The 23,074-nt window shown below is 43.9% G+C and overlaps 1 protein-coding gene across 1 annotated transcript; it reads left to right on the plus strand.

The window, feature by feature from the left end:
* The first annotated feature begins 5,126 nt into the window (after nt 1-5,126).
* Nucleotides 5,127-5,351, plus strand: LOC131757786 (large ribosomal subunit protein eL39-like). The gene has a single exon (XM_059065587.2). It carries the CDS (start codon nt 5,139-5,141, stop codon nt 5,292-5,294), a length of 156 nt encoding a protein of 51 aa, XP_058921570.1. The 5' UTR covers nt 5,127-5,138; the 3' UTR covers nt 5,295-5,351.
* The last annotated feature ends 17,723 nt before the right edge of the window (nt 5,352-23,074 follow it).

Genomic DNA, 23,074 nt, shown 5'->3' on the forward strand with positions numbered 1-23,074 from the left:
TTTTCAATGTCTGCACAACAGTAATTCATGGTAGGAATTTTTCATGCTGTAAAGGGAGCTTGGAGGGAAAGAATGGAGAGAAGGCAATGGGATATAAGAGAGGAATGTCCTAAAGATCTACCCTTGGCTATCATTAGGTAAATAAAGTCGTAGTAACAAATTTGTTAGGCAGGACCACCAGAGGTAGAGAAGTAAATGTTTGCAAGTTCTAAATACATGGGATTTCAGCAAGAAAAGGGGACACAGCCGCTGACCTGGGTCACAATATTTACCTGAGAACCTGCCATTTTCCTGAAGAAACAAAATTTTATAAAGAAGAGGATAACTGTGACATGACTGTGGAATAAAATGAAAATTTACAAAACAGTTACTAACAAAAGCCAGTATCTCCAGTTAGTAACAGTTAGTACTGTTTTGTAAATCTTCATCTTATTCCACAGTCATGTCACAGTTATTTCTAGGTGTCTTTCTCAGGCCATATGATACAGATAAACCACATGGGCGCATCTCTGAAGGCATCAGCACAGCGCCTTCACCTGCTACCCCACACTCAGAGGCAGAAGGATCTTGAAATTCAGAAAGGCCAAGGTCCCCTATCATTTGTCATGTGACAGATTCAGAAAAAAATGAGCTCCCACATGGAGACCAAAATGTGATATATTCTCCTTCCCTGTTTTCGCATGCCCTTCCGCCCCACAGTCAGTCACTAATTCTGCTACAGCAACAGGGAATGTGGGTTGCAAGGACCACCTGTCTTTTCTTGAACCAAAGGCTGGACTCAGCTCTCACACCACAGATATATCTAAAAGCTCTCTTGCTTAACTCTGGTTTCACCCTGGAATTGCCTGGAGCATGTAGTTTAAAAAAAACTTATTTGTAATCTATATAAGTTATGTTGTTCACCTGAAACTATGTTGTACTATGTTGAATCAAATGTAACACTGTAGGTCAATTAAACTTTTTTTTTTTATGTGCTCTCAGGCAGGATCTGTGGAGGTCACAGGTGATACTAGTTATTAAAACTCACCATGTCATCTTTATTGTAAGCCTAGAGTGATAAGCATTTATGTAAATTGTGCCCCTCAAATTTAAATATGCATACAAAGCATTCCAGGACCCATGGAAGAAACTGTGATTCAGCAGGTTTGGAGTGGGGCCCATGGATTGGCATCTTTATCACGTTTCTTCTTTGTGGCGATGGTGCTCCCGCAGACCCGTATTTAGTAGCACTACACTTACACTATATAATTACTAGGAGGATGTAAATACCGGGACTCACCTTTCTACACTTACACTATATAATTACCACGAGAATGTGAATCACCTTTCTCTCTCTTCTTCTGTTTCCCTATGATTGATTAAAAAAATATATTTGCATACAAGAGAAGCTAACTATTGATGGTGAAGGAATACAGAAAAGAAGGGTACCTTAGAAGTTCAGAGATTTTTCATTGTTTTCTGTTTACTTTCACTTTTTTTTCCTAATAGGGTAGGTAAAGTTTTACTTTTATTAGTAAAAGTCAATCAGTTTTTCTAACTGGATGTATTTTTTATTCTCCCATCAAATTTATATCCTTGGTTTATTTTGGCAGTAATGTTTTTCCTATGGGAAATTATCCTAATATGATTATAACCATAATAACATCCTTTTAGTCCCTCACATGCCTGCTTACATTCCCAGTCTTTCATTAAGTGTAAATTTCCAAGGCGACAGCTTTCATATTTTCTGAACAGCACTTTTAAGAATAAATCTTCTCTGCCTGGCTTTTTTGGCATTAAACCTGGGAGGTCATGAAAAGATACAGATGAAAGATACCAAATAAATTATCCCACCTAATAATCTCAGTGAAGATACTCTACAATATTAGGTATAATTGACAAATGGTTACCTAAATTAAGAATAAAACAGAAATGACCCAAGTAAAATGATAAGTGAAAGCAGAGATATATAAATAGTGCTATAGGGCTTCCCTGGTGGTGCAGTGATTGGGAGTCCGCCTGCCGGTGCAGGGGACACAGGTTCGAGCCCCTGTCTGGGAGGATCCCACATGCCACGGAGCGGCTGGGCCCGTGAGCCATGGCCGCTGAGCCTGCGCGTCCGGAGCCTGTGCTCCGCGGCGGGAGAGGCCACGGCAGTGAGAGGCCCGCATACCACAAAAAATAAATAAATAAGTAAAATAAAATAAATAAATAGTGCTATAGAAATAAAAGTAATTATAGGAGGCTACTATGAACAATTATACAACAAATTTGACACTTAAAAATACATGAATATCTAGAAAGATACCACCTACTTTGACTTTTTTTTTTTTTTTTTGGCGGTACACGGGCCTCTCACTGTTGTGGCCTCTCCCGTTGCGGAGCGCAGGCTCCGGACGCACAGGCTCAGCGGCTATGGCTCACAGGCCCAGCCGCTCTGCGGCATGTGGGATCTTCCCGGACCAGGGCATGAACCCGTGTCCCCTGCATGAGCAGGCGGACTCTCAACCACTGTGCCACCAGGGAAGCCCTACTTTGACTTTAGCATGAAAAAATTTTAAAAATCACATTAAACTTGCGATTATTAGGTAGACAAAAATACTAATCTTAAACTTGAAATTATTAGGTAGACAAAAATACTAATTTTAAAGAATTCCCAACAAAAATTCTATGAACCAGATGAATTAACTAGATAATTCCAACAACATTTCAAGAAAAATTAATACAAATTCTCAACACATATTTCTGAAGTTTGAGGAGGAGAGAAATTATCAGGACACTTTCTATGAAGCCAGCGTTACCCAATATAAATTAAAGCAAACTACCGGAATATAATGAAGATTATACATGAAAAGACCACAATTATCAGTATATGCAACAGTGGAAGACTGAAAGCTTTTCCTCGATATACCAGAAAAATGTAAGAATGCACATTCTCACCACCTGGATTCAACACAGTACTGGATTTCCTAGTGAAAATGATCATGCAAGGGAAAAAAGGCATCCTAACCGGAAGGGAAGTCGTAAAATATCTTTGATTACAGATGACAAAATCTTACATAGAAAAACCTAAAGCATCCACATTAAAAAGAAAATAAGCACAGAAATCATAAACAAATTTAGCCAATTTCAAAATACAAATTGAAACAAAAACTAGTTGAGTTTCTATACACTAACAAAAAATAATCCAAGAAAGATATTAAGAGTATATTTTCATTTACACTAGCTTCAAACAGAATAATATATTAGGCGTTAATGAAGTGAAAAACTTGTATGATAAAATTTGTTAAAACTTCTGGAAGTAACTCGAGAAGATATAAATAAACAAACACACATTCCATGTTCCCAGATGGGAATACTTATATTATTAATTGTCAATACTACCCAAGGTGATCCATAGATTTGGAAGTCTCTCAAAATCCCAAAGACACCTCTGACAAAAATAGAAAAGTTCCTTCTAAAATGTATGTGGAATATCACAAAACACTGACTATCAAAACTAACCTGGTGGCTAGGCCTGTGAGCCATGGCCGCTGAGCCTGTGCGTCCAGAGCCTGTGCTCCACAACGGGAGAGGCCACAGCAGTGAGAGGCCCACGTATAGCAAAAAAAAAAAAAAAACAAAACAAAACAAAAAAAAACTAACCTGATAAAGAAAGTGGTAAGTTGGAAGCATGATACTTCCTGATTTTAAATATACTCCAAAGCTATGGTTATCAAAAAAGGGTAATGCAAACATGCAGACAGAAAAAGAATAATTGATCAGCATAGAGAGCACAGATAGAAGGTCTCATATTTATGTCAAAGAATCTTCAACCAGCCTATAGAACATAACTGGAAATGGATTGTCTCTTAAACAAATGGCACGGGAAAAATTGGATGTTTACATGTGGAAAGAATGATGTTGGACTCTTACCTAATGCCATATACAAATGTTAACTCTAAAAGTATTGAAGGGACTTCCTTCGTGGCGCAGTGGTTAAGAATCCACCTGCCAACGCAAGAGACATGGATTCGAGCCCTGGTCCGGGAAGATCCCACGTGCCACGGAGCAACTAAGCCCATGCACCACAACTGCTGAGCCTGCACTCTAGAGCCTGCACACCACAACTACTGAAGCCCATACGCCTAAAACCCGTGTTCCGCAAAAAGAGAAGCCACGGCAATGAAAAGACCCCGCACCACAACAAATAGTAGCCCCCAATCGCCGCAACTAGAGAAAGCCCATGCACAGCAATGAAGACCCAACACAGCCAAAATAAATAAATAAATAAATAATAAAATGATTAAAGATTTAAATACAAACTTATAACTTATAAATAAACCCCCTAGAAGAAAACATAGGAGACATTTTTTATGACATTCGATTTGGCAATGATATTTTGGCTATGAAACTAAAAACTCAGTCAAGAAAAGCAATACAGTTGAATGGGATGACATCATATATAAAAACGTGCCCACATTAGAGGAAACAATGGGGGTGGAAAGGCAACCTGCGGAAGGAGAGAAAATTTTTGCAAAGCACATATCTGCTAAGGAGGTAAGGTATAAAATATATAAATAACACCTAGAACACAATAACATCAAAAAACAAGTAACAATGTATGGGCTGAAGATTTAATAGACATTAATTCAAATAAGACATACAAATAAACAACAGAAATGTGAGAGATGCTCAAAATAAGTAATTATTATGGAAATAAACAACACGACCACAATGAGGTATCACCTCATACTGATTAGGATGACCACTATATATATATATATATATATATATATATATATATATATATATATATATACATTCACATAGTATATAGCAAATGTTGACAAGGATATGGAGAAACTGGAACCCTTATGCATTGTTCAAGGAAATATAAAAGAGTATAACCAGCATAAAAAATAATATGGAGTTTTCTCAAAAAATTAAAGATAGAATTATATGATCCAGCCCTCCCACATCTGGGTATGTATATAAAGGACTTCAAAGGAGCATCTGTTAGAGAGATTTTCACACTCAGTTACTTTGTAGCATTACTCACAAAATAAGTAATAGATGGAACCAGTCCAATATTCATGAATACATGAACGGTTAAGAAATGCAGCATAGCTCTTTTCTCTTGTCCGCCATCCTATGTGTGCTTGGATTTGCTCCTCGCCATGTCTTCTCACGAGACCTTCAGGATCAAGCGATTCCTAGCCAAGAAACAAAAGCAGAATCGTCCCATTCTCCAATGGATTCGAATGAAAACTGGTAATAAAATCAAGTACAACTCTAAGAGAAGACATTGGAGAAGAACCAAGCTGGGTCTATAACGAGCCTCACATATGAAGTGGCACACATTATCAGAACATCACTAGTGTCTGGAACAGCTGCCTATGTTTGATGCTGTCTCCTCTTTTCTTGATCTTTCCTCACCACTGCTCACTGTGTAGCTCAATAATAAACATGTGAACCTTTTGTTGGAAAAAAAAAAAAGAAATGTAGCATATACATATTCATTATTCAGCTTTGAAAAAGTGATGGATCTTGTCACATGATACAACGTGAATATATCTAGAAGACTTTATGTTATGATATGCAATAGTCACAAAGGAACGGACAATATATGACTTCCTTTATGTGAGCACTCTGATAAAGCAAAAGTGGAATGCTGGTTGACAGAGGCTTGGAATACAGGGAAATGAGGAAGCGTTTGTTTAACAAGTATTCAGTCAGTTTTTCATGATGAAAATATACAGAGATCGATGGCACAATAACGTGACTATAATTAACACACTGAACTGTACAGTTAAAAATGGTTAAGATGATACTGTTTTTCCCACAATTAAAAATTGAATACCCAAAACAGAAGTGTAAAACTTATCAAAAATTACTTCTTTTTTTGATATTTCCCTTGACCTATTGTTACTTAAAATCATTCTGTGTAATTTCCATATGTTTGGGGATTTTCCAAATATCTTTTTATTTTTGATTTCTAATTAAATTCCATTGTAGTCAGAGAATATTTGCTCTTTATTTTCAATCCTTTTCTTATAAATTTATTTATTTTATTTATTTCATTTTTGGCTGCATTGGGTGTTCGTTGCTGCGTGTGGCCTTTCTCTAGTTGCAGTGAGAGGGGACTACTCTTTGTTGTGGTGCACAGGCTTCTCATTGCAGTGTCTTCTCTTGTTGTGGAGCATGGGCTCTAGGTGTGTGGGCTTCAGTAGTTGTGGCACGTGGGCTCAGGAGTTGTGGTGCACCGGCTTAGTTGCTCCGCAGCATGTGGGATCTTCTTGGACCAGGGCTTGAACCTGTGTCCCCTGCACTGGCAGGCGGATTCTTAACCACTGCGCTACCAGGGAAGTCCCCCCCAAAATTACTTTTAATTCAAAATTTTCTCTCACACAATAACTTCATTTAAAAAGTAGATGAGAAATTAAGACTATTTCCATAACTACTCACTAAGACAGAATAAAGCAAACAGTGATTATTAACCAAGACAAAGCTGATGAGTCATAAGCACAGTAGGGGTAATAATTAAACAAACAATAACAAATATTATTGGCAACATATGGGAGATTCAAATTTGAATTCAACACCACATTGTCTTAAGTATACTAAGTTGAAAATTATCATTTACAGACATGAAATATAGGTTAAAAACAAAATGAAATTAATTTGGGGGGAAACACACCATAAAAAAGGAAGCATATTGTTGTGGATTTTCTAAAGAAAAATAAGAGAAAATTTATTAACCTGAATTCTGAATACAACATATATATACTATTAAAAAAGAATCTTTCTAGGGCTTCCCTGGTGGCGCAGTGGTTGAGAGTCCGCCTGCCGATGCAGGGGACACGGGTTCGTGCCCTGGTCTGGGAAGATCCCACATGCCACGGAGCGGCTGGGCCCGTGAGCCATGGCCACTGAGCCTGCGCGTCCGGAGCCTGTGCTCCGCAATGGGAGGGGCCACAGCAGTGAGAGGCCTGCGTACCACAAAAAAAAAAAAAAAAAAAAAAAAAAAAAAATCTTTCTAAATAACATATGGCTCACAGGCTTAGTTTCTCTGAGGCACGTGGGATCTTCCCAGACCAGGGCTTGAGCCCATGTTCCCTGCATTGGCAGGCGGATTCTTAACCACTGCACCACCAGGGAAGCCCTCAAACAGCTTTAAAAATGTCCAAGATTCTTTAGAGCACATTCACCTGTCCCGAAGCCACAGGATTACTTCGTTAAAGAAATACTCATTACCCAACTTCAGTTAATGACCACCCTGGCACCATTAACCACCAAGAACATGGGGAAAGTTAGAATGTTTCAAGTGGAAGAAGTTTTTCCTTCTCTCAGGGAGGCAGGGTGGCTGTGGAGAAAAGCAATCCACCTGAGTGTCAGGAGACAGGCTTCTTGCTCTGTCCAAAGTGTTTCGGCCACAGGTAAGTCACTCCCCCTTTCTTTTTTTTTTTTTTATTATTATTTTTTTTAACATCTTTATTTGAGTATAACTGTTTTACAATAGTGTGTTAGTTTCTCCTTTACAACAAAGTGAATCAGTTATACATATACATATGTTCCCATAACTCTTCCCTCTTGTGTCACCCTCCCTCCCACCCTCCCTATCCCACCCCTCTAGGTGGTCACAAAGCACAGAGGTGAACTCCCTGTGCTATGCTGCAGCTTCCCACTAGCTATCTAATTTACATTTCGTAGTGTGTATATGTCCCTGCCACTCTCTCACATCGTCACAGCTTTCTGAGCTCTTTGACTCCCATCCTCACTGAGCTTCGGATGCATCACCCGGCGCAGCGCGGCTGCATCACCCGGCCCAGCGCCAGTCTGAGATCCGTGTGCTGCTTTGCCTTTGCCACACCCAGTGCTGGGGCAGGGCCGACACTAACCCACCACCCTGCACCTCTGCCGGCCTCCAAGGGCACCCCTATCCATCCCGCCAGCCTTCAGTCCCCGTTCTGTGCATCCAAATGCACTGTTTCCACACCATTTTCAAATATCTGGCCTCACATACCCCTACTCATCCAGTGCAGAGGTCAACGTCTCCTAATTCACAGTGAACACAGAAGCCACCAGCACTCCCTCACCTTCCCGTGAGCCACCTAGAAAGCCCACCTGCACTGCGTCCCCCTCCCCACGGCTGTTTTCACACACAGGTGTTCCTGTCCCTGTCCCAGGCCAACCCCGACCTGAGCTACGCATGCCCTCCCCTCTGCGTTCCTGGACCACACGCTATCCATCAGTTCTCCTTCTCTATGGGACGCCTCCCATCAGCATCTGCACAGGCTCTAAACACTCCCAAGCTTTTAAAAAAAGGCACTTCTCCTTCCCCACTCATAACCCACCTGACACAAAGCTGCTGGCTCTCATCACACACCTGTACTGACCCCCTCCCATCAGCATCTGCACAGGCACTGAACACTCCCAAGCTTTTTAAAAAAGGTACTTCTCCTTCCCCACTCATAACCCACCTGACACAAAGCCGCTGGCTCTCATCACACACCTTCGCTGACCCCCTCCCATCTCCCCACCTCACTGGGACCCTCTGTCCAGCCTCAGCCTGCGGAGACCCGGCCGGCGCCCCTTGCACCCCACCCAGACTGCTCTCTACAACTGCAAGGTTACTGACGGTAACAATAACCTTTGGCAAATTCAATGACTGCTTTTCAGCCTTACTCGATCTTGACCTCTCAGCAACATTTAATATCACTTAATACTCCATCTGTCTGTTTCTTTAATCTTTTTTTCTGCCCCACCTCTGACTGCTCTTTACCTGCCCCGTGCAGCTTTCCTCCTGCCCATTGCAGAAATGTTCATCTGTAAATCAGGCCCTGCTTGATTCTCACCCTGCAGGCCTTTTCAATGCATAACGGCTTCAGGGATCATCTACCTTCTCTCCCCCTAGGCTCTGTCTCCTGACCCCTAGACACACATAACCAGTTACTTTTGCATATCTTTCAGGAGATTATCCCCAAATTCCATAAGACCTAAACTGAACTAACTGTTCTCCCAACCTGCTCCTCCTGTACTTCACACAGTAAACAGCACCACCCTCTCCCCTGTTGCCCAAGCCGGAAATCTGGGCACATACCTGCCTCATTCCTGCCCTCTCCATCACCTTTATATTATCAGCCAAATCCCTGAGGCTCATCATCTGGACCTTCTAATTCTAAGGCAGAGCTTCTCAGAGCGTGGTCCCGGACGACCATCAGCAGCATCACTTGGGAACCCAGCTCAGACCTCCTCAGAACTTCTGGGGTGGGCCCAGCAACTGTGCTCACAAGTCCTCCAGGTGATTCCAACACCTGCTCGTGTTGGGAGAACCACTCATCTACCAGTATCATCAGAACTGCCCCTTCTTCATCCCCAGCTCCATGTCTATAGCTAAGGGCAGCACCTCCACTCCCCTGGATTCCCACTTCATCTTCCTCAGAATCTTCCAGCCTCCAGGTCAGACCCACAGAATACCCCTCGGTCCAGACTCCACAGCACCTGGAATGCCCTCCCCTCTGCCTAAACCCTCCAGTGGTTCCCCACCGCTCCCGGGATTGAGTTCCAATTCCTAAACCCGTCTTCCAGAAGCCTCCATCCAGGACTCTGGGTACCACCCAGAATCTTCTCTGCAGATGCCCCCCCACACGCCCACCCCTCACACTGGACACTGTGCTCCAGCTGCAGTGACCACCCGGAACTCAAGTCTCTGTCCCCACGAAACACTGTGCCATTGCATCTGCCCATCTGGCAGCCCCTTGGACAGTGAACGACACAGCACAGGGAGAGGAGCTGCATTTTTCATGAAAATGTCAGTAACTATTATGTGACTGGCTGGTGACCACACATGGTTAGAGATGGAAAGAAAAGCCACAATACATTTACATTTTACGTTTTACCTAAGTATAGACCAGAGGCCAGCAAACTGCAGCCACGGCTATGTTTGTAAAGGAAGTCTTGTTAGGAAATAACAGCCATGCTTATTCACTGCACGCTGTCCGCGGCAGCTCTCACAGGATGACAGCAGAGCTTGATACTGAGACAGAGGCTGTAAAACAGTTACTATAGCCTAAGATACCTTCTCTCTGGCCAACATTAAGAAACTGTGCCAACCCCTCATCTAGACAATAAAGTGATACAAAGGAAATAAATCATCTTTCATATTTCCAAAGGCTAGTAAAAATCTGGAGGAAAAGCCCTCTAAGCTCCTGGTTGGCTGGGGTCCTCTGGGTCCAAGGACCCTTCAGGTTCTGCACTCCTCCTGGCTCTTCAGATGGGAGAAGGAGGCCACCAAAATGCGAGTCACATCCACAGAACTAATTACTACTCAGTGCACATCCACGAGAAAGAGAAGAAAATCACAACAGAAAAGTTGGGCTGAGTCACCCATTTTAATAAAAGTCCATCATATAAACTCAAAATGGATTCTGCATCACCCACACTGTTTGCCACAGAAGTGATAAGAGCACCAGTTGTGAAAGCAAAACAGGCATCCGAAATAGCATGATCCTTAAATGAGGAAAACAAACCACAGAGAAGAAAGTATGTCATTAACTTAAAAATGGTGACTGCCACTAATGAGTTTTTAAAAGCTGATTTTTCTAAACCTCAATGAACTTCATGGCTGGAGATTATTATTCTGAAATCCATAAAAGTCCTGGCAGCATCTACACCGTGGGGAGGGAGGAACAATCAGTAGCATCACTACTTTTGCAACAATACTCTCCAACTGAGCATAACTGGGGGGCGGGAGGGGAATCACCTGCCTGCCTTCTGAGATGGAATACAGAAAAAGCAGCACATGTTAGAAATTTACTAAACCACATACCAAGTCAAAAAAATAAAATCATCGCGAAATATATGTGCTTCAATTCATATGTATGAAAGCTTGGATACTGATTACTACATACAACCATACAATGATGGAGTCCAGAGAAATAACTTTGAAAACATTTATTAAAATCCTTCTCCTTCACACTGAACCATATGACTACAAACCTGGGGGATGTAGCCTGACCCAGCACACAATCAAGCCTGTGCCAAAGAAAGGTTACTAACACAACTATTGAAAAACCATGCACGTGTACAGCCAGCAAAGAGAGAAACCAACTCGGAACTTCTTGACACAATCTACTTGTCATATTCTTTAGGAAATAATCCACTTTTTAACTAAAAATAAAGTTGGATGAAAAAATGCCCCTTGAAGAAAACTAAGAATAGTAAGCAGATTTCTTCCTATTTACATTTATTGACAGTTCCCTTCAACAATTTTACCCTACAAGAATTATCCAGCTAAGAAAATTAAGTGTATTCCACGTGGCAGAGTCCTTGAGAGAGAAGAACAATGTTGTGTATAAACAACCTCTAGCCCTTGGGTTCCTCCGTTTCAGGAATTCTGAGTAAAGCAGAGGTCCTTGTAGACAGCAGTACTTTCATTCTTCAGGCCATATTATCTACAAAGTATGCAGGACACACACACAACAGAATGAGTGAAAGTGACCACGAGAAGATTTCTGTCTGAAACAGAACTGGGGGAGGGGGATCAAGACTCTCAGGCACATGCCCCCAGGAAACAAACTGAGGAACCAAGAGACAGATTTCCCCTAAATGCCTGGTTTACAGAAGACAGAAAACTGTCTCCCGACCAGCGAACACCTGCCAAGAGTCCCTCCCCATCTTCAAGTCAATGAACTCACTGCCTGGACTCTCGCCGGACGCCCCGTTTTCACTCCTTGTCCATAAACAGAGCTGCCCCGAGCTTTCAACCAACTTCCTGAATTGCAATTCCTCTGCTACTCCCCAATAAACTCAATTTCTGGCCATTTGAGGTTGCCTCAGTTTACCTCCTTTATTTAGGCTGACACTACAAATTAACTGATGTACCAATATTTGCATGTGACACTTCCCCCAAAAGCATGTGGTCACTATGAAGTGGCCATGAACACACCACCAAGTGGGCGTGATGGCCTCACCTTCACAAACTGCCAGGTGTCTGACCCACAGCTTTTCCCACTCTCTCCAGAACAATGTGCGGTGGGAGGGTTGGGGGAAGAAGGTGGGAATTACACCAGTAAAATCAAGAGTAGCAAGTAGATTAAGAAAGAATGACAATAAACCCTGAAGCAGAAATCTAATAGACAGTCGGTTCCCAAGACAAGCAATTCCTGAGCAAATCTACATTCCATCCCATCCTCTACCTCTTTCCAAGTTCTTGAGATTATGAAATACAGGAAATTCCTGATCATTCAAACAATCCACTTAATAGATCCTCCAGGTTTTCCTTTCCTCAGTCACCTTGGCTTTCCTTCCAGCCTCCTCTTCATGAAATCAGGGCATATATAATGAATGGCTATGCTGAATTCTTTGATAGAAACTTGAAAGATAATAAAAACAGTAATCTCTGGTATTTACTTCGCACTTATCACGTGCCAGGTAGTGTGCTAAACGCTTTAACAATTAGTCTCATTTAATCTTCAAAATAACCCCAAATAGGTACTATTCTTATACATGAAAATTTTTAATCTGTGACTTTGGGTAACTCCCAACGTCTTCAGTAAGTGGAGGAGATGAAGAGGAATCCACAGTCTGGGACTCGAGTCTGCTCTGACCACTATGGGGACACCGGATCTCTGCGTTCATTGTAGATCTATGTTTCTACGGTAAATACAGGGATGCAGCACTGCACCATCACGAGGGCACCTCCATGGAAGATTTAATACGCACTGGGGCAGGTAGGATATGTAGCCTATAAAGACACAGATTAGGTCTTTTGAGAGAGAAAAATGCAGACTTTGGTGGTGAAGGAAGGTGTCTGAGGAGTGACATCTAACTCTGAAGAGCATCCTCTGACAACGAGTTTAACAGCTAGGAAGTACGAGTTCAGGAGCAGAAACAGGAGCCTTCACCCAGCCCCAGGGACAGTCCGGGAAACTGAAAAGGACTTCAGCAGGTGAAGGTCAGGGTGTGGAAGCACAGAACGGACGGTAAGTCATGAGCTGGAGAAGGAGGTAGTTCATGGAGATCCAAGGAATCTGGTCTTCATCCTGACAGAAAAACCACGAAAAAGGCTTTACGTAGGAATATGATGCAGTCAAATGTCATCACGAGGTTCCTCAACTGCCAGCATTGGTACTGGACACTCTGTTGGGAGAGGGGTCCTGTAAAGTGCTGGGCAGCATCCCTGGCCTCCACCATTACATGCCAGCTGCACCCCTTCACCACTGCGGCGACCAAATGTCCTCAGACATTGCCAATCCCACCCTGGAAAGACTGCGGCCCTGAACTGAGAACCACAGGCTGAAGCGAGTAGCGGGACTGAGGACCCAAGACTACACTGACAAGGCAGATGTGAAAGCCAAGCAAGTGACAGCCAAGCTGAAAGGGGACTTTCCTGATTCCTCTCATACAACGTGGCCGCACAACCTAGGCCTCCAGAATCATCTAGAGAATGTTCCAGGCCCACCCTGTGCAAACTCCTCTCCACCTCTGAAGCACCCTTCACCTGGCAGTGTCATCATCGACCCCCTCAGCAGGAACCCTGGCTGGCCTCCTCGGCCCCGCCTACCTCCCGCGGCCCCGCCTACCTCTCGAGACCCCGCCTACCTCTCGAGACCCCGCCTACCTCTCGAGACCCCGCGACGCCGTTCTGAGAAGGTTCTCCACCATTCAGGGGGCGTCCACTCTCAGCCGACAGCTCAGTTCTAAGCACTCCACAGACTGGACTTCGGAATCAGAAGACCAGCTCCGCCCCTCAGATCTTAAACGATATCCTCCAGCCAAGCCTCCCATGAATCCATTCCGTCTTCTCTCTCTACACCTACTCTTCACTGTCCCTGATAACTTTATCCCAGTGTACTTTCCTCCACTGTATAGTAACTTATGAGATTCATACGCTTACCTTTTCAGCATATAACTACGCCAGTAACCCCAGTTCCTCTGTCCTCTAAGAACTGCCACCACAATGTCCCAAAGAGTCGAGAATTCTAAAAATCAAAAAGAAAACGATCATCTTAACTGAAACCTGTTCTCGCTTTCATATTCTGACGCTTCGTAGAGAATCACCATCCATCCAAAGATGTGACTCAGAAACCAAGAAAATCAATCAAACGTCAAGCCCTGACAACTGTAAATCCCGAATATTCCCCATATCTGTCTCTTTCCTTCCCCACTGCCCCTGTTTCAGTTTAGGCACTTTTACTGACCACCCAGACACTAATTTTAAATTTCTTCAATCCATTCTCCATTCTGCCACCAGAATAATTTTTTTTATAAATGCCGATCTGTTTATGGTATAACTACACAAAATTATTTAAAAGCACCACCAGGATGACACAAATGTCCTTGTTTACACGTTTGCCTCCTTGCCACCCATCAGTCTCCGAGTTTACAATCCAGAACCACCTGTATTCCATGGTCACACACTCCTTTTACAGCCTGTCCCTGCAGTCAACTCCTCGTGGACTCTCGGGTCCTGCCTCCAATACTATCTCCCGAGCTACAAGGAGACTCAGTCAACCCTCCCCTTTTGCTCCCCTACTGTATGGCTCCACTGGGACCCCAAATACTATAACACTGCATACATCGAACACGTACTGTACACCCCATACTGTGCAAAATGTTTTACTTGTATTCATACTTTCTTCTTACTCAGAAACTACGGTGACCCCTCATTTTACAGAAGAAACAAACTTTGAATAATTAAGCCATTTACCTTAGTTTGCCAAGTAAAGTGGAAAATTCAGGGCTCAAATCCAGGACGGTCTGGGCAGGTCTGGGGCCGGGCGGGCGGAGGTCGGTCCAGGCCCAGCAGGGCCCCGGCGTGGGGATGGGGAGGGCACAGCTGCTGCAGCTCCTGGATGCAGATTGCCTGCTAGACGTCCGAGAGCAGGTGCTCCTGCCCCGCGGCCAAGTGAAAGCTGTGGAGGTCTGTGTCCACGCTGCGCCCCGCCGCGGTCTCGGACTCCTCGGCCACCGCCGGGCCCCCCCCAACCCGGACCAGTCGGGACGCCGGAAGAAAGGTCACCTCGGAAGAGTCGGCACACTCGGTATCGGTCGGGCCCGTCTCGACGGCCGAGAGGCTGAGGTCCGGGGTTCTGGTGACCAGAGAGTGGGCGCTGTCCAGCTCGCCGGCCTGCAGGGCCTGAGGGTCCGGCACAGCCTCACGGGAGCCAGCGGCACCTCTGCCCTCGGACAGGGTCTTCCGGAGGCGCAGACTGGAAAAGACCGAGGCCCTGGGGTCCGACCGGCTCTTCCTGCCCTGCTCCCCGCCGCCGGCCCCTCCCCGTGCAGGCCCGGCGCCTTCTCGCCCCCGCCTGCCTTCTTTGTGCCTCGGCCTCGCGGGGGCTTCGTGCGGGGCATCGCCACGCTCCTCTTCGGCTTCGCGTCCTGGTTCCCCACGCTGCCGCCACCGCCGCCGCCCCGGGCGCTCAGACCACGCCGGCCCCTCAGCCGAGGCGCGCTGTCCTCCCGAGGGGGTGGGGGGGATCGGGCGAGCCCGAGAGGAGGAAGGCCGGCCGCGCACCTGCAGCGCTTCGCACAACTCGCCGCGAGTCCGCCCGGCCGCGCGGACCGAACGCGCTCACGCAGCGCCACCAATGGCCGCGCAGGACGCCCAAGGCCCCGCCCCCTACCGGCCGCTCGGCCCCTCCCCCTAGGCCCTCTGGTCCCTCCGCGCCCCCAGGCCTAGGTCTGAGGGCTTTAATCTCCATCCCGGGAATCCAATGACTGGTCCCCGCCAAAGAGCTTGGCAGCTGGAATATGAATGCCGAGCAAATCAGAAAAACTTTAAAGGGGAAAAAGGGAAGCCAAATTCCAGTTTAGAGGCGTGAAAATATCAAGGCCACGTACACTACCCCCTCCCGCCTGCCTGCGGAAGCATGGCTTTTTAAAAAATAATTGGTTGAATGGATTGGTCTTTTCCTCAATAATTGATCATCTTAAACACTGTTAACGTGCTTGACCTATGGTTTAGGAAAGGTTGCTACACATAATGCTGCTTTTATGTTCATGCAGACCTTGCATCTCCATGAGAGAACATTAGCGGTCGCTTCAAAATTGCATTTTTCAAATTTTCCATGACAAAATGGCGAGGGGGGATCAGGAAATACTAAGAGATTAGACTTTATTAAAATGCTAATTTCAGGGACTTCCCAGGGGGTCCAGTGGTAAAAAATCCGCCTTGCAATGCAGGGCATGCGGTTCATCCCTGGTCAGGGAATTAAGATCCCACATGCCTCCTGGCAACTAAGCCGGCGTTGCACAGCTACTGAGCTCCGTGAGCCTAAACTGGAGCCCGTGTGCAACAAACTACATAGCCCACTTGCCCTGGAGCCTATGTGCCACAACTAGAGAGAAGAGAAGCCCAAACTCCACAACTAGAGAGATGCCATGGGCCACAGAGAAGATCCTGCGTGCCTCAACTAAGACCCGATGCAGCCAAAAGTAGACAAGGAAGGAAGAAAGGAAAAGAAAGGGAGAGGGAAAGAAGGAAAGGAAGAAAGAGAAAGAAAATGGTGGTGGAAAGGCCACATTACCAAATTATTCTGGTCCGCGCGCGGGTTGGAAGAAGAATTTCCAGGCAGGAAGTATTTTAGAAGAGAGTGAGTTTATTGAGAACGAAGAGCAGAGTTAGTGTGGGTCGCTGCAAATACAGCAGGCAGACTTCCCGATAGACCAGGGAGGGAGAGCCGACCCCTTTTGTGTGCTAGTAGCCAACTTTTATAGCCTTAAGACAAAGAAAATTCCTGCTGGCAGGTTGGCATTAGGTGATTGGTCAGGATGCTACAAGGTTGCTACATGGTGAATATTTTACCTAATATGGAGTGGGGGAGGGGTGTCCCGTTTAGGTCTGGAGAGCCCATGGCAACAGCTGCCATGGGGGCTCAGTTAATTCCAGAGGTTTTGTCCTGTGCCCTAGATATAGGGCTCCACACAAATTTTAAAAAATAATAAATAAAATAAAATGCTAAACTCTGGGTTTCTATGCTTTTACCAAATAAAACAAACAGCATTTATACTCAAAAAGGGTGCATATATTTAACTCCCAGGAGGTCAAACTCATCAATATTAAACATGTCTAAGAATTCCCAGTGTGAAAGGCCTCTAGGGAGTGTGTCCAGATATTTGGCTTTGCAAAATATATTTTCTAATTTAACTGCATTGTGGTTGGAGAACATACTTTTTGTATTTCTACCCTTTTTATGAGTTTTAGGGCCCAGCATATGCACAATCCTGGAGAATGTTCCATGTGTCCTTGAATGCATTTCCTTTAATATCTTAGATTCCGTTGTGGAAGCTCCCACCTGGACTACAAATGATCTATTGCAGTAAGTAAGCACTTACCTCTGTTGCCATCTCTGTTCTCAGGAAATCCAGCCTAACTCTCCGTTACAAACCATGTGTGTCCAGGAGACACTGAATTTCCTTTCTGTGCCAAACAATAAACAGGATAGCCCATTGGGTAAATTCACCATGAGAATCTGCAGTGGCATTCCAAAAGTAACTTTCCAAGACCTGTTCATCTGTGAACCAAAAGAGGTAAAATACTGCCTTTATGTGTATTATACTTATTCCATAATCTGGAAATTTTCACTAAGTATGTCGATGTCTGACAAATTAATGCTTGACTACATTCCTTACCTGGTGGAAAGTTGAAAGTTCTAGAATCTAAAGAAAGATCCAACCTGGACCCCAAGACTGCCAGCAGCAAGAAGACCTCATGCTGTGACCCTCAAGGGGGGGCATTTTCTGTTTCCTATACGGGAAAGTACTTCCCTGAGTTACACCTGGTGAGGAAAGACACTTTGAAGGCAAAAAACACACTGGCAGTTTCCACAGAATCAAGTTTGTGAGTTAAAACGTTTGTGGAGATTTACACAGACACCTTGTTAGTAACATTGTGTTGGCCTCTGCACGAAGATTCATGGATCCTCTGCCCTTTTAGGTTTTGCTTAAGACCACCTCTCAGAACAGAGGTGCTTCTGCAGCACAGGTGCAGTCAAGGATTTTTCAAATCCTTCTGCTGTTAATCACCAACCCTAATAAACTTTATTTGTTTTGCTGACTTAAAAAAAAAAAAAAAAGACCCAGTATCAATTTTACACTGGCGGCCACATCTCAGTTCAGACCGGCAGCTCTCACTTGTACGGCAGACTCATATAGTGAATGGCTGCTCTCTCTGGACAACAAAACCTTACCTTTGATTTCTTGGAGCTTCCGGAGCAACGCTTAGAATCTGCAAAGGCTGATCCAAACTGTTAACTGAGTTGTTCAAAACAGTATTATATATTTGGATGGATTTTAAATGACATGTAGGTATTAAAGCTCTGTATTTTCACATGTAAGCATAACATTTCTTACCACACTGTAGGAAAAAAAATTTGCCATCTTTTTTCAACCATTTAGTTTATTAAGGATTTCTTCTCATCATGACAGTAAAGAATTCACAGAACACGAAGGGCTGTGGGAAGAAATTCCAGTATAAATGTGGACATGGAAACAAACAGAACAGAGTGTCCCTCATCAGCCCCTTTTACAAGGGTTGCAATCTACTGCACAAAGTGTGCCCTGAGGGGAAATGAGGATGAAAAAGCAGGAAGCACCCTGTGCCTTTGGATATATGGGCCCCTATATAGTGAAATGCATGTCCAAGGAAGAATTTCAATGGTCCCAGATTCCAGCATCTTCCCATACATAGAAAAGCACTAAAATCATTAACTTGAGATATTTGTGATTAGTCAAGCCAATCTTTTACCAGTGCTTGTACTTCCTCGCCAAAAAAATTCATATATAAACTGGCCTCTCCCCCACCTCTTCAGAGAAGCTTCTCAGAGTATCTGATGGGCTCCCCCTGGGCCACAGTCCTTAGTAAGTTCTCTGAATAAACTGAAACTCACCGCTCTTACACTGTGTGTTCTTTTTCAGTCAAGAGACAGAAGAGAGGAAACTATATTCCAGAGAGCACTCCAGTTTTGGTCATCTTTTCTCTGCCTAACTACTAAAATAAGAGCTGCCTACAAAAATTAGGCCAAACATATGAATTTTCATTAAGCCAAGACTCCACAAATAGCATGCATACACATATTTTCCCTAATAAACATTGCTTTGTCCAGTCCAGAAGATAATCTTAATGTTGATTTGTCACACTGCTCCCTAAAATCTTCACTATATACATATATATATTATTTTTTTAAAGGAGCTTTTACATTGAATTATAAGTGTCAGCATTTTGTGTTAGAATATGAGATAATTTGGTTAACTATCACAATATGGGAAAAGGCCAAAAAGAGTGAAAAAGAGAAAATAAATGTCTTGGTTTAGGGGCAGTGGCTTGCCTGCTCATTACAAAACCTTTGCACTTCCACACAGAAATTAAGGGCAATTGTTCTGATAAGAAATGAATCTAAAGCAAGTTTGAAACTCACATCTCCTTCCAGTAGATCCTTCTTCCAGAGAACTGCGCTCAGGTAATTTACATTCACAGGAAATGGCTACTTGCCAATTTTTTTTTTTTTTGCAACACAATGTAGCAGTTTCTGAGGCACTTTGCCTCAGCTTCCTTTTCCTCACGGGAGCAGATAAATGCTGGCGGGAGGCTGGATTCCTTTCACCTGTGTTGGAGCTTCAGCTGTACAAACGTGACCTCAGTGTTCTCACTGGGGAAGGGGAAAATTTTACTCTTGACAACATAACTAGCTTTTCTTGTAATAGTATAGAAACGACTGTCACCAGAGTTTCAGGGCAAAGTAACTGCATTACTTGCTTCCTGGGAATTAACTTATGAGTATCTACCTCAACACTAAACCCTTCCTACCTCAGAGATTAGAGAGGCAGGAAAAGAAAAGATTGGGAAGTCTGCCTTTCCTTGCCCGCGATGCTACATTATAGACCGCTAGAGCTCTTCCGAGCATTCGTCTCATCTTGTCTTCTAGAAGCTTATTAGCCTGGAAAACTTTTTCTAGGCATTTTCTTCCTCAGTGCCAGGAAAGGTCCTGGGACTTCATTTAAGGAGGATGCACACACAGGATTAAAAATGACAACAGGGGCTTCCCTGGTGGCGCGGTGGTTGAGAGTCGGCCTGCTGATGCAGGGGACACGGGTTCGTGCCCCAGTCCGGGAAGATCCCACATGCCGCGGAGCGGCTGGGTCCGTGAGCCATGGCCGCTGAGCCTGCGTGTCCGGAGCCTGTGCTCCGCAACGGGAGAGGCCACAACAGTGTGAGGACCGCGTACGCAAAAAAAAAAAAAAAAAAAAAGCAGTCGAAGAGTTGAGTGGTTCCTTTCACGATTTACAGTGTCCCTTCTTGGGACTCTGTGGGGCTGTTGAATCTGAGGAACCAGGAGAGGAAGGCCAGGGTGTGCCAGCTTATTCCCATCAATAGCTTTACTGGCCTCAGGCGATGTTGGATGGAGCGCGTCCTCCCGAGCTAAACTCCCTCTGGTTCAGAGAGCTTGTGAGCAAGTAAGGAAGGCATCGCTTGAAGCCTGACCTGTCTTACTGCTGATTTCTTTTTTTTTTAAAAACAGACTTGCTCTCTGTGCTCAGGGAATTTACAGTGTAACGGGTGGGGCGAGACAGACACCGAGCAAGCCAATAAAGCACATGATTACAAATTGTGAACGCCTGCAGATTTGGAAGTTAAGAACAGGTTCTCTGTCTAAGAATGGGAATAACCAGCTTTAAGGTGGGAGGTCAGGGAAGGCCTCTGCAAAGACCTGGTACGCATGATGAGAGATGGCGGTGGAGAAGACTCAGGCAGGCAAAATGTGTGAGAAAAGTATTCGGGCAGAGGAAAGAGTGTGAATCAGGGTGAGGAAGCCAAGTAGTTGACTTGTAAAGGAACTGGTGATGGGGTTCCGTGCCTCAGAATCTACGCCACTACCTTCATTACATCTGAGCTCCTAGGAAGTCTCTTAACATTTTTTATTTCCACTTAGCACCTATCTTCAATATGACAGAATGGCATATTAATTGTTTACCATTGTTTGAGAACTGTCTGATCCTTGCAATTATTTATGTAGCTGGGGTATGAGGCAAGTGACGGCATGAAATGAGAGAGCAGAGATTAGTGGACCCACCTTGAGGGCACCTGCAAACTGACCCTCTCAACCCTCAAGATTCTGATAGGTATCTAGTCTTCTGCGTGAGAAACGATTTTGGTTCCGCTCTCATTGCTCCATATAACCACCAGGCAATAGAATTACTCCTGCCCATGTGTTTGCATAACTTACTTAAATAAACATGCATAATATTTATTTAACATATACTGCTGCAGTTTCCCTGATTATTTCTATAAGAATGTATCCATAAAAAAATTAAGTCTCCAAATAAATCTTTCAGGGAGAAAAGTAAATTCCTACAAATAGGCCAGGAACAGGTGAGAGTGTGACTTGCACACACAGGAGCTGGGATGCTTGGAGACTAGGAAGCCCTTCCCGAGAAATGGTCTGCGGAAGCATGGTAACGAGGTTTATGAATGTTCGTGGGAGGCCATTCTGAACATACAGGGCAATAAAAAACAAGGGATGGATTTTGTGGAGTGGGCGAGGGAGACAAAGCACACAGAGAATGGGCTTGGGCAGAGCAGTGCATGAGCCACGTGTAGGAGGCTGGAGGGCCAGAAGTGCACACAGATGCCACACAAGTCAGGTCTGTGTGAAGCTGGGAAGGCCGAGAAAAGGGAATGTAGCAAACAAGGGCAGAACTGTCAGAGCTGGTGATGTGTGGCTGGAGAGGAAGGGGCAGAGGTGAACAGTGAAGATGAGGTAGGGAACATGTCATGATGCATGAAAGTGAAGCGTGGACATTGATTTTGTAAGATCGATGCTGTATGTTCTTTTTTTAAAAAATTTTATTTATTTATTTTTGGCTGCGTTGAGTCTTCATAGCTGCACGCAGGCTTTCTCTAGTTGCAGTGAGCGGGGGCTACTCTGTTGCTGTGTGCGGGCTTCTCATGGCGGTGGCTTCTCTTGTTGCAGAGATGGGCTCTAGGCGCACAGGCTTCAGTAGTTGTGATGTGCAGGCTCAGTAGTTGTGGCTCACGGGCTTAGTTGCTCCACGGCATGTGGGATCTTCCCGGACCAGGGATTGAACCCATGTCCCCTGCATTGGCAGGCGGATTCTTAACCACTGCACTACCAGGGAAGTCCCAATGCTGTCTGTTCTTTAGAGAAAGTAGCTGTAAGTGTTCAAGAAGGGCAATAAACTAATTTTTCATGCTGAAGGAAAACCACAAAGTTCACAAATGAGAAACAAAATGATTAGTTTTTAACACCATTGATAGGTTGGATGAGATTGGGGGCATTACTAAAGTCCTACATCAAAACATATCAAAGGAAAAGAGAATTACATACTGATAATTAAGGAAAGTATGGGTCCATATACCAAACAATAATTCTGGAGTATGTAAAATTTATTAATTGGACTGACCATGTTAAAATTATAATTATTGTGCATATCTATGCAGTTCATATCTAGGTTTATAAAAAAACAGCATAAGAATATTAAATATACTTTGCTGAATGCATTCTCCTAATAGGGTATAGTGTAAATTGTCACTCTTCATAGCCTGGACTCAAGGATCATATACAGATATGAGTGAATAAGCATAGAAGTAAATATTAGCTTCTTCCACCAATTTATTTTCTTCTGAGCCTTACATTTTCTTTTTCTTTTTTTTTTTGTACTCCCACTTTTTTCCTTTTATTTTTATTTTTTAACATCTTTATTGGAGTATAACTGTTTTACAATGATGTGTCAGTTTCTGCTTTACAACAAAGTGAATCAGTTATACATATACATATGTTCCCATATCTCTTCCCTCTTGTGGCTCCCTCCCTCCAACCCTACATTTTATTTTTCTACTATACTTTATAAGGAAATTAGTTTCAGAGCCTTAGGGATTGAAAACAAAATTGACTTAGAACTGTTTTATTCTGGAAAATATACGTTGTAATTTATAAAAGGAATATCGTGGGGGTTTTTGTTTTTAGTTTTTACTATGTTGCAAAAGCTTGCATTCAGCTGATAGTGCTTGGCTGTCATTTTTGGGCTTCATAGTATGCTGATAATTTTGTCAAAATTCATGGGAACTGTCTAAATGAGACAGACTTTAAAG

The sequence above is a fragment of the Kogia breviceps genome, chromosome 5, assembly GCF_026419965.1.
Source record: "Kogia breviceps isolate mKogBre1 chromosome 5, mKogBre1 haplotype 1, whole genome shotgun sequence".
Lineage (NCBI taxonomy): Eukaryota > Metazoa > Chordata > Mammalia > Artiodactyla > Physeteridae > Kogia > Kogia breviceps.